This window comes from Ammodytes marinus (genome assembly GCF_949987685.1).
Source record: "Ammodytes marinus genome assembly, chromosome: 11".
NCBI classification, from domain to species: Eukaryota; Metazoa; Chordata; class Actinopteri; order Uranoscopiformes; family Ammodytidae; genus Ammodytes; species Ammodytes marinus.
This window is the reverse complement of record NC_137215.1, coordinates 8409126-8422798: the sequence shown is the minus strand read 5'-3', so window position 1 is coordinate 8422798 and position 13673 is coordinate 8409126. Positions and strand designations below refer to the sequence as shown.

Genomic DNA, 13673 nt, shown 5'->3' with positions numbered 1-13673 from the left:
TTCACTGATTTTGACAACAAAAGAAAATCGACAACAAGCGTTCTCCAGAACATAGGAAATGCAGGAGCTTCACTTAATCCCTTAAAAAATCCCGAGGCATAACTTTGCCCCATGCTGTATTCTACATTCATTCTAACTGAGGTCGTGTTTTCCTTCCTGCATCTGCCAGACTGGATTTCCCCCATTTCCCTTCTTTTTTTTTCAAGCAGGCTCTGGGTAGCCTTCAATAAGACCTTTGACTGAGCAGCTGAACAGAAAGACGTGACCAAAAGGTCAAACTGGCCTCACATAGTTTAATATGAAGAAGACATACTGCCATTCACAAAACACAATTGAAAGGCTCAAAGCTTTACTGAGAGACAGTAATAGTATTTAGGGGGTTTACCATACCTGTAGGTCAAAGAATTTGCTGTATCTCCTGTAGATGATATGGGAAGTGGAGTCTGAGTAAGTGACGTTGATAAGGTACACCTAGAGAAGCACAAACAAAAAGAGGCCCATTAGGAACAAAGTCACTTTGTCAAAGACGCCACGGCACCGCTTAAGCTTGACTCCCACAAATGACACAAAGTGCATTCTCTCTGGACTTAACTTCAAAAGGTCGCCAAAGGTCAAATAAACTCATTAAGTTGGTCTGTTTCCATCACACATTAGAAAGCCATCAAGGGGCAATAGATTTAAAGTAGTATGTCATTAAATCCATGTATAATGAATCACATTTGTTTTTTATAGAAGCTGTTTGAATGTAGTGGTTTTAAAATGTACTGATCATTTGAGTCATGACAACAAAAACCTGCAAAGTTGCATTTCAGTTCCTTGCCATTATGTCAACAACGTACAGCATGTCTGTCTATCAACAGGAAGGAAGAAGGGCTGGAAGTGTTAACTGGAATGGCAATATCCTTTCCTTGGCAGACATCAGTAATTATCAGAACCAAACACTGTTGACGGAAGTTTTTTCCAAAGTAAATTCTCTACTTGCCTCAACAATACAGGGCCAACAAACTTTTGTGTGTGCCATGAGGTTTGGACAGAGGTGACTGCACATAATGTAGTTCCATGTAAGCACAAGGCTCCAAAGCAGCATTTACAAATATGGTGGCAATCTGCAAGGACATCAGTTACTAGTTTGAAATGCAGCATGCTTTCTCCACACAGTTCGTTACAGAAAGGGTATGTAGCAAGGCAGAACGAGTTCTCCAGCAGTTTGCTAATTGGATACAGACAGCAAGACCAAACGCTCAGTTTGGCTCAAAGTGAGGGTGTGTGAGGTCAAGATACATCCCAAAAGAACCAACAACCCTTTTTATGTCATTATTTATGCAACATAAACCAATCTGAGAATCAATCACTTTTATGATGTCATTCTTATGTAACACTCAGTAACATCAGGAATTGATTGTGATGGTTACAACAAACATAACTGATACCTCGTGAGCCCATTGCAAGTTCATGCGAAAGGATTACATTCTTTACAGCGGATTCAAATGCAAATTTCTGTGTAGGCTCATCTGCATTCAATTCCAGTGACTGGTGATATATAGTCACATAATTTACTAAATATTTACTTGTCTATACAGGAGTGGAAAAAACGAAAGACTTGTTATTATATGAACTCATCTCTCCAGAAATGATCCTGTGGCAATGTATGTAAACAAGGATTAGTTGCCATGCAGTGCCATGAGTCCCTGGAAGGAAGTCACACTTGAACAGTGGGGACAAAAGACAAAGGGTTGCTTCTTTCCTCTCTCAGACCGGATAAGCATTTTCAGTTGCTTAGCTCATAGATAATGAGATTTTTTTTCTTCCTCTTCTTCCCTCTTGGGGACTTCCAAGTCGAACCTCACCTCCGGGTCCTGTCCCAAGGGAGCGCCTGTGCCCTATGTTTAGTGGCCTCTGGGAGCCTCTCTCAGCAGGAGATGGATGATGCAATTGATCCCAACTCTCAGGTTAATTAATCCAATTGTACCTGATGGACTAATTGATTTTTGCAGGCCCGCAGAGACATGTCCCATGCTTCATCCAATTTGATTACTTAAGTCGGTAAAATAACACCAAGAGTCTTGAAAATGCTTACTAACAGGTAGAATGTTTACTGTGTTCTTAGCTTAGCAAAGAACCCCGCTCTGAGCTGCTCCGACCCGCTCTACTCGGTGGAAACGAGGCATTAGATGCACGTACTGCAGCTAAAACACAGTTGTTAAGATATATTTCTCTCTTGTAATATTCAACATTGTTGACCCATCCCTTTCTCTTTGTGTTCAGTTTAGCACTTGGTGTATTCTTTTCTGTCTTTGTCTGTATGCTAAGCATTCAGTCCCCAGGCTATGAAAGCAAGACATGAAAATCCACCGCCTAAGGCTGTTAAAGTCAAAGTATTTCTCTTTCTATATGCATGAGCCATATCTCAACATGGCTGAGTTTTAAAGAACAGAAGATCAAACATCAGCAATCTAAACTCCAAGAGAGATTTACCTGCCAAGTATCTGAATGTCATAATACACCCGTTGCGCATGCTCTGCCTTTGCTCAAGGGCGGTCTAAACGGTAAACATGAGGAACAGGTAATACATATTTTATGAGGAACAGGAAATACATATTTCACAGGCTGACTATAGATACTCACCAAACCCTCGCACTGACATGTTCAGGTAATCATTCTTTTATTAAGTTTGTTTTAATTGTGTGCTTTAGGTATCTATGACTTTTCATATGTCTAAAAGTGAACATGTACTTAACTATTCTTATATATAAACTATGTAGCTTATGTTTTACACACTTGTGTTCATTTGGGGAGTTGTTTTATACTTATTTAATCAGAAGAGAACATGTAGATGTTCTAATTTGGGTCTTCGTTTAACTTTACACCTAGTCTAATTAATTAATTTCCCTCGACTAATCCCTTAAATCTTGTTTAAGTGATGTTTTCTATCGAAAATTGTTTTGTGCCTTTCAGGGTTGGAGGCAAAAACCTGTTTGACATCAACAAATTTCCTAAAAAAGGAGACTTAACTAATACTGTCTAACAAAGGAGACTTAACTAATACTGTCTTAGGGCGCTTTCACACCAGATGGTTAATTTTGTCGGCTTCCGTGGTTCACACGAGATTAGAAAATGATCCATTGGGGCTTTTTTTCACGAGTTTCAGTTTTCTTTCACACCAAGGGGCTGTTGCACTAAACCAAAATAAGAGATTAGGCTGGGATATTTCTATTGTCCTGGCCTACTTAAGCCAAGATTTGGTTGCACAAAAGCACAGGTACATCAGTTATGGAGATGTATCCTTTACATTTAGCCTGGTCCTGAAAAGGAGTCTGACATACTAGATAGATAGATACTTTATTTATCGACATTCCTTTATCAAAAACATACACATAGTCCCATAAAACACATGATAAGACACATACAGTTAAAGACAAAAACCTCTGTACTTAAAGTTCAGGTGTGCAAAGTGCATAGTCATCAAAAAGTCAAGTAAAAGTGTCAGGTGGGGTGAGACTGTCTGTGTCTGTGTGTGTGTGTGTGTGGGGGGGGGGGGGCTTATTTGACTGAGGAGTATCCTGTGCCGCTCAGTCCTACATCGCATGGAGATGAGCCTGTCGCTGTGGCTGCTCTTCTGACCTGCCAAAATGTTTAGAAGTGGATGGCTAGAAAGCTTATTGTTTTTTTGTGTGATGTATTTTGATTTCAATCGAGCCCGGAGACAGTTGTTCTTTGTTTGTGTTCTTGTTGTTAAAAAAATTGAAAACCCAATAAATAATTGAAACAAAAAAAGAAGTGGATGGCTGTCGGATGCCCCACTCTTTCCTCCTCACGCATCTCTCTACCACTGTCCCCACTGGGTCCAGCCTTAGCTTGTCTAGCCTTTTAATGTGTTTGTCCGTCATGCTGCTACCCCAGCATACTGCACCATCAAGCAGAGCACTGGTTTACCACTGGCTGATAACACATGTACAGCATGTCGTATTAAAAGACCTTAGCCTGCGGAGAAAGTAGAGCTGGCTCTGCCCTTCCAGGTAAAGGGCATCTGTATTGACTAGCAAGGCATTGGGGAAAATGGGCCATCTATTCCATTTTGCATCAGTAAATATGTGATTGATCCCGGGGTCTACCTCTGAAAGCTTTGGGTTGGCACTTGACAGAATAACTTACACCTGACTTCACATAGCAGCCCCTTTTTATCCTGGATTGGCGTATGTGCAGCTATGCAGATTAGACTAGGTCAAGGCTGGCTTTATCAAATCTGAATTCCATTTTTGTGAAAAGGTCCCCTATAGTTTCTTCCGGTCTGAATCAGTTGAGGTGCAGCAAACCAAAATACAGCCAAGTGAGAAAATTCATTTCACACATTGGTCAGATGTGTCGGGGGCAAGGGGGAACTTGGTACCTGTTCAGGAGTAGTAGTTCTTTGTTTTGTTTTATGTTTTGTTTTATTTACCAACATCGAAACTGACAGTCCTAAATGTTAAGAATCCACTCCGTGAAGAATGTTTTAAGACAGCGGCGTAAGTGAATGGTGAGGTGGGTTTGTGAGTGACTCGAGTGCTGCGAGGTTGAGTGAAATGAGCCAGTCCTGTGAGGAAGGTGAGAGGAAATGTACAATGAGTTTATAGATAGTTATGCAGCTCTTCCACTTACTGTGGTGTTACACTTGAACAAAAGAAATGTTCATCAGTGAAGAAAGCAAAACAAACATTTATATTGTCGCAAAAAGGGAAGATTCAGATTTCCATCAAAAACAGTGAAAATAGACACATCTGGGCTTCATCTGCATTGTCAGGGCTCTCATTTGGTCTGCACCAGAGTGGGATTGCTGTGAACTTCACTGAACAAACAAACCGCAGCAAAGACAAAAAAGCACCCGAGTTTGTTTCAATTGAACTAAACGCGGAAGGTGTGAAAGTGCCCTCAGCTACTTGCAGAACTGGAACTTTCTGCAACCTAATGTGATAAGAGTTAACATACTATATATAGACTTATACTGTTGATAATAATTTTGCTTCCTAACAGGAGCTATATGGAGAAAAAAAAGAGCATTACAGATCAACAAATCTGTAGTTATGTCAGATTATTTTGGGATGGGATTCACCCCTGGCTAAAGCAATATGACATTGTTACATGAACGACCACTGTCTCTGCATCCCATCTTCTACCAAAGTTTGTGTCTTTTAACCCCGACAACAATCTTTCCATGACCTTTTTTCACCTAGAACAAATTATTTAATAACTTATAGCTTTACACATGGCAGTGACAGTTGAAGAAGGCGTTCTATGAAGTCCTTTCATTTACATGGGTGATGATTTTGGATTATACTAATATCAATATATCAGTGTGTGTCAGATTGATGATGTGATAATGAGAAAACTATTTTATTCTTCACTGCAGAGTTTCAATGGGGAGACAATTCAAAGTAAGAATGTCCTTGCTGTTGGGAGCTCTTCTCGTGGCTGTCTATCTCTGGAAAGATTCTATTGACATTAAAAACCATAATCAGCAAGACGACGTGGATAGTGCCGGTCAAACGGGGGCATTCATCAAAAACCAGACCTTTAGCTACACCTGGCCAAGATGTCAACAAGATGTGTCTGCTGCAAACATCCCAGGCTTCAGTGGTCTTTCTGATGACAATAAAAATGTCCTCTACTATCGCCACTGTCGCCATTTTCCCATGCTACTTGACATTCCTGACAAATGTGGAGGAGCTGATGAGTCTGAAGACCTTTTCCTTCTGCTGGTCATAAAAAGCTCCCCTGTGAACTATGAACGCCGAGAGGTGCTGCGCAAAACCTGGGCTGCAGAAAGATTTCACAAAGGTGTGCAGATTCGAAGAATCTTCCTCACAGGAACGATGAAGGCTGGTTTAGAGAAAGAGAGAATTGACCAACTCCTCAAACTAGAGCAGCGGACCTCCAATGACATTCTCCAGTGGGACTTTAATGATTCATTCTTCAACCTCACCTTGAAGCAGGTACTCTTCTTTGAATGGATGAAAAAAAACTGTCAGCAAGCTCGCTTCCTGCTAAATGGCGACGATGATGTCTTTGCAAACACAGACAACATAGTCACGTACCTCCAAAGCCTAAAGGACAATGACGGAAGCAAGCACCTCTTTACTGGATATTTAATCACCGATGCGGGCCCCATTAGATGGCAAAAGAGCAAGTATTTTGTTCCAATTCAGGTATACAGGTCAGACTCATACCCCCCCTACTGTAGTGGTGGGGGCTTCCTCCTGTCTGGCCACACAGCGTTAGTCATATACAACATGTCCATGTCCATACCGATGCTTCCCATTGATGATGTTTACATTGGGATGTGTCTCGCTAAAGCAAATCTCACGGCTGTTTCTCATACGGGTGTAAAGACGCATGAATGGACCATTCCCTCTGACAAAGATCAATATGACCCTTGCTACATTAAGGAAATGCTACTCATACACAATTTCCGTCCATGGGACATCCATCTTATGTGGCACAGACTAAATGAGCCCAATCTGAAATGTGATAAAATAAATGGATCAGAGACGAACCAGCTGTAATTTACAAGTAAAGGAGATTGTTAAAACGAAATAAAAAACTAACAGATGTACTGGGAAGCACACAGGTCTGAACTCAGTACTACTGAGTCTGAAGCTCTCATGTCCTGAGTAAAAGAATGCACCGCTGCAGCGTGGATAATACGGCATAGCCCCTCCGGTAGTATAACAGGGCCAAGCAGCAAATACAAGAGCTTTCATCAGTGGGTCTTGTGCTCAATCATCATTGTTTTAACTCACTTTATAAAAATAGGAACATAACAGACAGTTAACTAGATACAAATCTTATGGAATACAACTTTAAAGATCCCATATTATGCTATTTTTCGGGTAGGGGAGAACGGGGGAATGTGAGACATCGGGTAATGTGAGACACCCCCTGTATCTAGGACACGGAACACATTTTTCGTCATGTGAGATATATGTTTTCAAGAGTTTCTCCTTGGCCATAAAAGAGAGGACCTCATGGTGATGTTGTAAGCATGTTTTTTTTTCACAAAAATATTTTTTTTGTATGTAAAAGTAAATTTTCTTGCTGTCAACTTAATCGATTGTTGTGCCAAATCAAATTGATTCAGGTAGAAAAACTTCTATCACACATGTTGATGAACTATCAACATATGAAACCACGTGATGATGATAACTGAAGATTAGCCTGAATTGTTGAGAGAGGTAGTTTTTTCTCAAATTGTGGCAGTGGGGTAAAGTGAGACAAATGCTGTGGGGTAAAGTGAGACAGTGTCTGTGCCCCCTTTTTAATGAATCCATTATATTTGAGGTAGCAAGGAGACTAGTTTGAAAAGACAAAAGACAATGTGGGCTAGAGGTGGGGGTTGATGGTTGAAGGGGTGTCAGCAAGGGCATGGTTTGGCACGTATGTATGTGGGGGACAGGAGAGTGACCTTTAACATCAATAGACTAAGAAATATGCCTTTATTCAATGAATGATCCCAATAAAACAAATGCAGAAAAAAAGACTCAAAAGATGGAAAATGACAGCTGGGTTGACTGTAGACCCAGCTGTCATTTTCCATCTTTTGAGTAACAGTAACAGTAGTCCTGTTCTGAGTCCCAGACTGTTCTGGTTCTGATTGTCCTTTGCTCTGACCCCCAGACACTAGTTGGCTCTAGGGGTCCTGTGTTCTGACCACCAGACTGTGTTTTAATCTAACTGGTTCTATCTGTCATTTGAATGTTAATTTATGAATATGAATTATATGTTGTATTTGATCAGAGGTACTTTCAAGTGTTTAGAAAAATGTTTTGCTTAATTGGCCAAACTCCATGATTCTGTTACTAGTCCGACATTAGTTTTGTAATAATTGGTTTTCAAGCTAGCAGTCATGATTCTAACTGTTACAATTTGTGTTGTTATGGTAGTTTCAGAGTGTAAAAAGTAAGTGGTTCAGTTTACCCCCTTGATTTTTCTGGTCTGTCTCAGTTTACCCCACAGCTGGGATAAAGTGAGACACATAACAACTTTTTTTTAAACAATCATATATTCACTGCCCTTTGTCTTGAAAAAAATCTTCTAATGCCCATTTCTAGGAAACATACTGAATTAATGGGAAATGTGTAAATTTGAGTGATAAATAATTGTATCTCGCTTAGAGGGGAGCAAATGTAAAAAGTGTCTCAGATTAACCTGTTCTCCCCTACAGATTTTTTTTTTTGCGATTCTACTAGAAACTGTTTAAATGATGTAGTGTCCAAAAATCCCTTTTTGTTTCTCTGCGAAGACGTTCTGTGTAGAGCCTAAACAGAACTCTCTTTTACCCCTTTCACACTGACGCAAAATCGGAGCTAGTTCGGAGCTAGAGCCCAGCCAGTTTTTTGGTTTCACAGCGCCAGACGTGTGGACTTGACTCTTCAATACAACTGAATCCTTTTTTTTCTTTTGTTTATCATCATATCTCATAGTTTGGACTTTTTACCAGATAAGATGAGTGGGCGAGATCATCCGTAGCCATAATATAAATTTTCATGTTTATGCAGATGACACTCAACTCCTTGTCCCGCTGGCTGGTAATAACACCGACAACATTTCTGACATAATGGCTGGCCTGTCTCTCTAGCATAACATGCTGGAGGTCACAAAACTTCCTCCATCTCAATTACTTTAAATCCGAGGTTGATGTATTCAGCAGGTAGGAGCTTAGCTTATTAACCATTCCCTTAGCCTGCCTCGCTACAAAAGGTGACGGGGCCTTTTCAGTTAAAGCCCCTCAGCTGTGGAATTCCCTGCCAGAGGAGATCAGGCTCGCAAGCTCAGTGCACTCCTTTAAATCACTTCTCAAAAACATATTTTTACAGGATGGTTTTATTTAGCAATTACGTGATTTTTCCAAGATTTTGGCCCACATTCTTATAACAGCCAGTTCTAATTAATTTCTTGAGACTTTATCCTGACTGTATTTTGCTTCCTCTAGTAAAACAGCTCAGACAATGCCTTATGTGTAATGTTTCTTGCTTTGTTTTTTTTGTTTGTGTATTTATCTTTATATTCTGTTATTATTGCCTTCTCTGCTATGTAAAGCACTTTGTTGCTGTGTCTCAATAAGTGCAATATAAATAAATGTTACTTACTTTCTATTAACTTGTTTTTTGTAATTTCGACTTTGTATGTCATAGATTTTTCTTAACATAATTATGACTTTATATCACATCATTTTGACTTTGTAGGGCTACGATATAATTTAGACTTTTAATCACATGCACAATTCAACTGTTTATCTAATAATTTTTGCTTTTTGGCCCTTAATTATTACTACCTTTTATCCCATGTTATTTTTGTTGCGTTTGTTGTCCATCTGTTATTGTCTGTCGGCGTGCGGCCCATAACTGTACTGTGACGTGAAAAAGAATTTCCCCTTGGGGACAATAAAGTCTAAAATCTAAGACGGACTTCTTATTTAATAATTATGACTTCCTTGTCCCTATTTGTACAGTTTAGCACTTGGTTAATTATTGGCTGTCTTGTCTGTATGCTAAACTAAGCTATGAGAACAAGAAATAAATTTGCATCACCACCCAAGAGCGGTTACAGTCAAACTATTCATGTTTGTCTGTATGCTAAGCTAAGCTATGAGAACAAGAAATAAATTTGCATCACCACCCAAGAGCGGTTACAGTCAAACTATTCATGTTGTGCCCTATATGTGTGAGCCATCTGTCCACGTGCCTGACTTCCACAGAGATAAAAGATCAAATCTCATCTCATCTATCTGAATTCTAATAGAGAAATACCTGCCCAGTAACTGAATGAACCTTTGTTCCTACACCCATTGCGCATGCTCTCCCTTTGCAGAGGGGCGGTCTTAAAGGTAAAACATGAGGAAAAGAAAAAAAAATGTTTAATTTTTACTGTAACTACTCCTCCAATCTGCACCGGCTGACTACTGACTATCGTAGATACTAACCAAACACTCACACTGATCTACTGACATGTCCCGGTAATTATTTTTGAATTAAGTTTGTTTTTATTGTGTGCTGCTATATGTATCTATGACTTTTCATATGTCTACAAGTGTATTTAACTATTATTATATTTTAAATATGTAGCATATATATTTTACACACTTGTGCTAGTTTGGCGAGTTGTTTTATACTTATTTAATCAGGAGAGAACATGTAGATGTTCCGATTTGGGTCTCAGATTCTCTGTTTAACTTTACACCTAGTCTTATTCATTGATTTTCCTAGATTAATCCCTTAAATCTTGTTTAAGTGATGTTTTCTGTTAAAATAAAGTGATGTGCCTCTCAGGATATTAAGGCAATGTTGTGTTTTACTGATGAACAGGAAGAAATTAAGATGGGCCTGATGCAAGTACAGATAATGATTGTTGTGTCAACTGATATGTCAAATAATTCAGAAGCTGAACCAAAGCATTAAACAACTTGATCTTTTGACTGGATGTAAGCAATTGAGGATTGAGAATAGATCGAATACAATCTATCCTGTTGGGAACAGGAAGGGGTATGAAATATAGATATGTAGATATTTCAGTCTGGACAAAGGGGCTAAAAAAACTGGCAACACTTAAAATAGGAAACACTTTCAGAACTCAACTGTGCCATCACAGTGACAGTGAGTGAAAAAACAAGGGTGAGCCACTACCCAGTCATTCCCCTATCATTGTCGCAAAGTAGCAGGGAGGAGCTCGGGTGGAACTTAATCTGTTTACAAAACACTACCAACAAATGCTATTATGTAAAATACCCCACAGCCAGAGGGGGTATTCACGCTGCCCCACATAACATGTTTTAGTGGATATTTCACATATTAACAGCAACAGATTTCGTAACAAAGGACCATTATCTAATACTGTCAAAGCTACCTGCAGAACTGTTAGAACTGATACTATGTATTTTCTGTCAGTCGTGGCTTGTGTCACTCAATGTCTATAAAGAAGACTAGTTAAACTAGTTCACACTTGTTGATGAATATTCTAGACTTGATAGAATACAGAATACATTATAGATCTACAAATCTGTAGTTATGTCTGATTATTTGGAGATAGGATTCACCCCTGGCTAAAGCAATGCGACATTGTTACATGAACGACCACTGTCTCTACATCCCATCTTCTACCAAAGTGTGTGTCTTTTAACCCTGACAACAATCTTTATGTGACCTTTTTTCACCTTAAACAAATTATTTAATAACTTATAGCTTTACACATGGCAGTGACAGATGAAGAAGTGTTTCCACAAAATCCTTTCAGTTACATTTGTGATGGTTTTGGATCAAACTCCCGATCCTGATCTTTAATATATTAATGTGTGTCAGATTGAGATGTGATAATGAGAAAACTATTTTATTCTTCACTGCAGAGTTTCAATGGGGAGACGATTCAAAGTAAGAACGTCCTTGCTGTTGGGAGCTCTTCTCGTGGCTGTCTATCTCTGGAAAGATTCTATTGACATTAAAAACCATAATCAGCAAGACGACGTGGATAGTGCCGGTCAAACGGGGGCATTCATCAAAAACCAGACCTTTAGCTACACCTGGCCAAGATGTCAACAAGATGCGTCTGCTGCCAACATCCCAGGCTTCAGTGGTCTTTCTGAGGACAATAAAAATGTCCTCTACTATCGCCACTGTCGCCATTTTCCCATGCTACTTGACACTCCTGAAAAATGTGGAGGAGCTGATGAGTCTGAAGACGTTTTCCTTCTGCTGGTCATAAAAAGCTCCCCTGTGAACTATGAACGCCGAGAGGTGCTGCGCAAATCCTGGGCTGCAGAAAGGTTTCACAAAGGTGTGCAGATTCGAAGAATCTTCCTCACAGGAACGATGAAGGCTGGTTTAGAGAAAGAGAGAATGAACCAACTCCTTGAACTGGAGCAGCGGACCTCCAATGACATTCTCCAGTGGGACTTTAATGATTCATTCTTCAACCTCACCTTGAAGCAGGTACTCTTCTTTGAATGGATGGAAAGAAATTGTCAGCAAGCTCGCTTCCTACTAAATGGCGATGATGACGTCTTTGTCAACACAGACAACATAGTCAAGTACCTCCAAAGCCTAAAGGACAATGACGGAAGCAAGCATCTCTTTGCTGGACATTTGATCACCAATGGGTACCCCGAGAGATGGCAAAAGAGCAAGTATTTTGTTCCAATTCAGGTATACAGGTCAGACTCATACCCCCCCTACTGTAGTGGTGGGGGCTTCCTCCTGTCTGGCCACACAGCGTTAGTCATATACAACATGTCCATGTCCATACCGATGCTTCCCATTGATGATGTTTACATTGGGATGTGTCTCGCTAAAGCAAATCTCACGGCTGATTCGCACACGGGTGTGAAGACGCATGCATGGAGCATTCCCTCTGGCATAAATCAATATGACCCTTGCTTCATTAAGGACATTTTACTGGTACACAATTTCCTTCCAGCAGACATCTATCGTATGTGGCACAGACTAAATGAGCCCAATCTGAAATGTGTTACTGAAAGAAATGGATCACGGACAGCCCAGCTATAATCTACAAGTAAAGGAGATTTTTGGCACTTTGCTTATTGCATTTGATTTTAACTGTTTTCATACCATTGCGCTGTCCTTTTTTTTTATATAAGGTGTAGTGTGAGAGAGTATAAGCTATGTTGTGCATTACATATTTGCTTGCTGTCAGTTTAAGGTTGTGTTAATGTTGATACTAGCATAGCTGGTATTAATCAGAAATATTTTCTGAATGCGAACTGACTTATGTCCTTTTTTCTAGAATTAAAGCCCATAAACTGTTTGTTTGTTTGTTTGTTTGTTTGTTTGTGTTTTGCTCCAGAACACATATCTGCTCTGCAAATCACATCTCGGGTGCTATCCCTTGAGAGAGAATAAAATATAAAATCAAAAGGCTGAAGTTTATTGCCAGCTCATGCTTATCGTATTATTGAGCAACATTCAGCTAAATCTCTGGCTAGGCTTGTTTTGTCCCTCCATCCACCAAACAGGGGAAAAGTACACTGCTTAGGTTAGTTTGCAAGCCATAGGCCTATTAATCTATTCATTTTCAGCTGCAGCTCATTAAGTATTGTGTAAATATACCTGAAAATATTACGTTTGTAAACTACAGTCGGTTACTTCATTGTTTTTTGAAAAAAAAAATATTTTGTCCCAGTCCCCTGTCATCGCTAAGCCTGCCTGCGGTTGTCAATCAAACACAGATACCGCTATCCCTCTCCAGCAGCCAAACAACTGTTGACAATAAAGTAGGCTATAAAAGCAAGTTGACTATGTTTGAACTGCAAAAGGGGATGGGTATCCTATGTGATTTTTTTTTATTTGCCTTTTGATGGTGACATTTTGCCAACCATGCAAAATGTCATCTATTAAAAACATTTCACTAATAGCCACACAACTGACCTCGTGGTTGCATAAAAATTATTTTCAGGATTCAATCTTCATAATAATTAAATTCCAGATTCATCATTCTTTCAGCATGAATGTCTGGTAGAAATGTTCAGATCAAATCACTCCAGCTGTGGTTGAGATATTTCGATCCCTGAACCAAAATGGTGACCGACATTGCAGTAGATACAGCTGCTAATATGGCAAAACATGTAGGTTATAATAATAAATCAATCAATACAAATTCAACCGATTGTGCATTGAATGATGAACACGCAGTTT

At 39.6% G+C, this 13673-nt stretch overlaps 3 protein-coding genes across 5 annotated transcripts in view; 2 read left to right on the top strand and 1 right to left on the bottom strand.

The window, feature by feature from the left end:
• LOC307257316 (SH3 and PX domain-containing protein 2A-like) overlaps positions 1-13673 on the bottom strand; it is a 58356-nt gene that overhangs the window by 44250 nt on the left and 433 nt on the right. For 2 of the 3 annotated variants that reach the window (XM_080036506.1, XM_080036507.1), the window contains exon 2: positions 391-471. In XM_080036506.1, the coding sequence (XP_079892632.1) occupies positions 391-471 (81 nt within the window). Of the gene's footprint in view, positions 1-390; positions 472-2475; positions 2483-13673 lie in introns of those variants that run through there. The other variant, XM_080036508.1, reaches the window with a different exon arrangement.
• Positions 2597-7434, top strand: LOC307257419 (N-acetyllactosaminide beta-1,3-N-acetylglucosaminyltransferase 3-like). The gene is made up of 2 exons (XM_080036646.1): positions 2597-2650; positions 5387-7434. Exons 1-2 carry the CDS (start codon positions 2643-2645, stop codon positions 6537-6539), a joined length of 1161 nt encoding a protein of 386 aa, XP_079892772.1. The 5' UTR covers positions 2597-2642; the 3' UTR covers positions 6540-7434.
• On the top strand, positions 11379-12527 carry LOC307257493 (N-acetyllactosaminide beta-1,3-N-acetylglucosaminyltransferase 3-like; the record flags this gene model as incomplete). The annotated part of the gene is made up of 1 exon (XM_080036756.1): positions 11379-12527. One exon carries the CDS (start codon positions 11379-11381, stop codon positions 12525-12527), a length of 1149 nt encoding a protein of 382 aa, XP_079892882.1.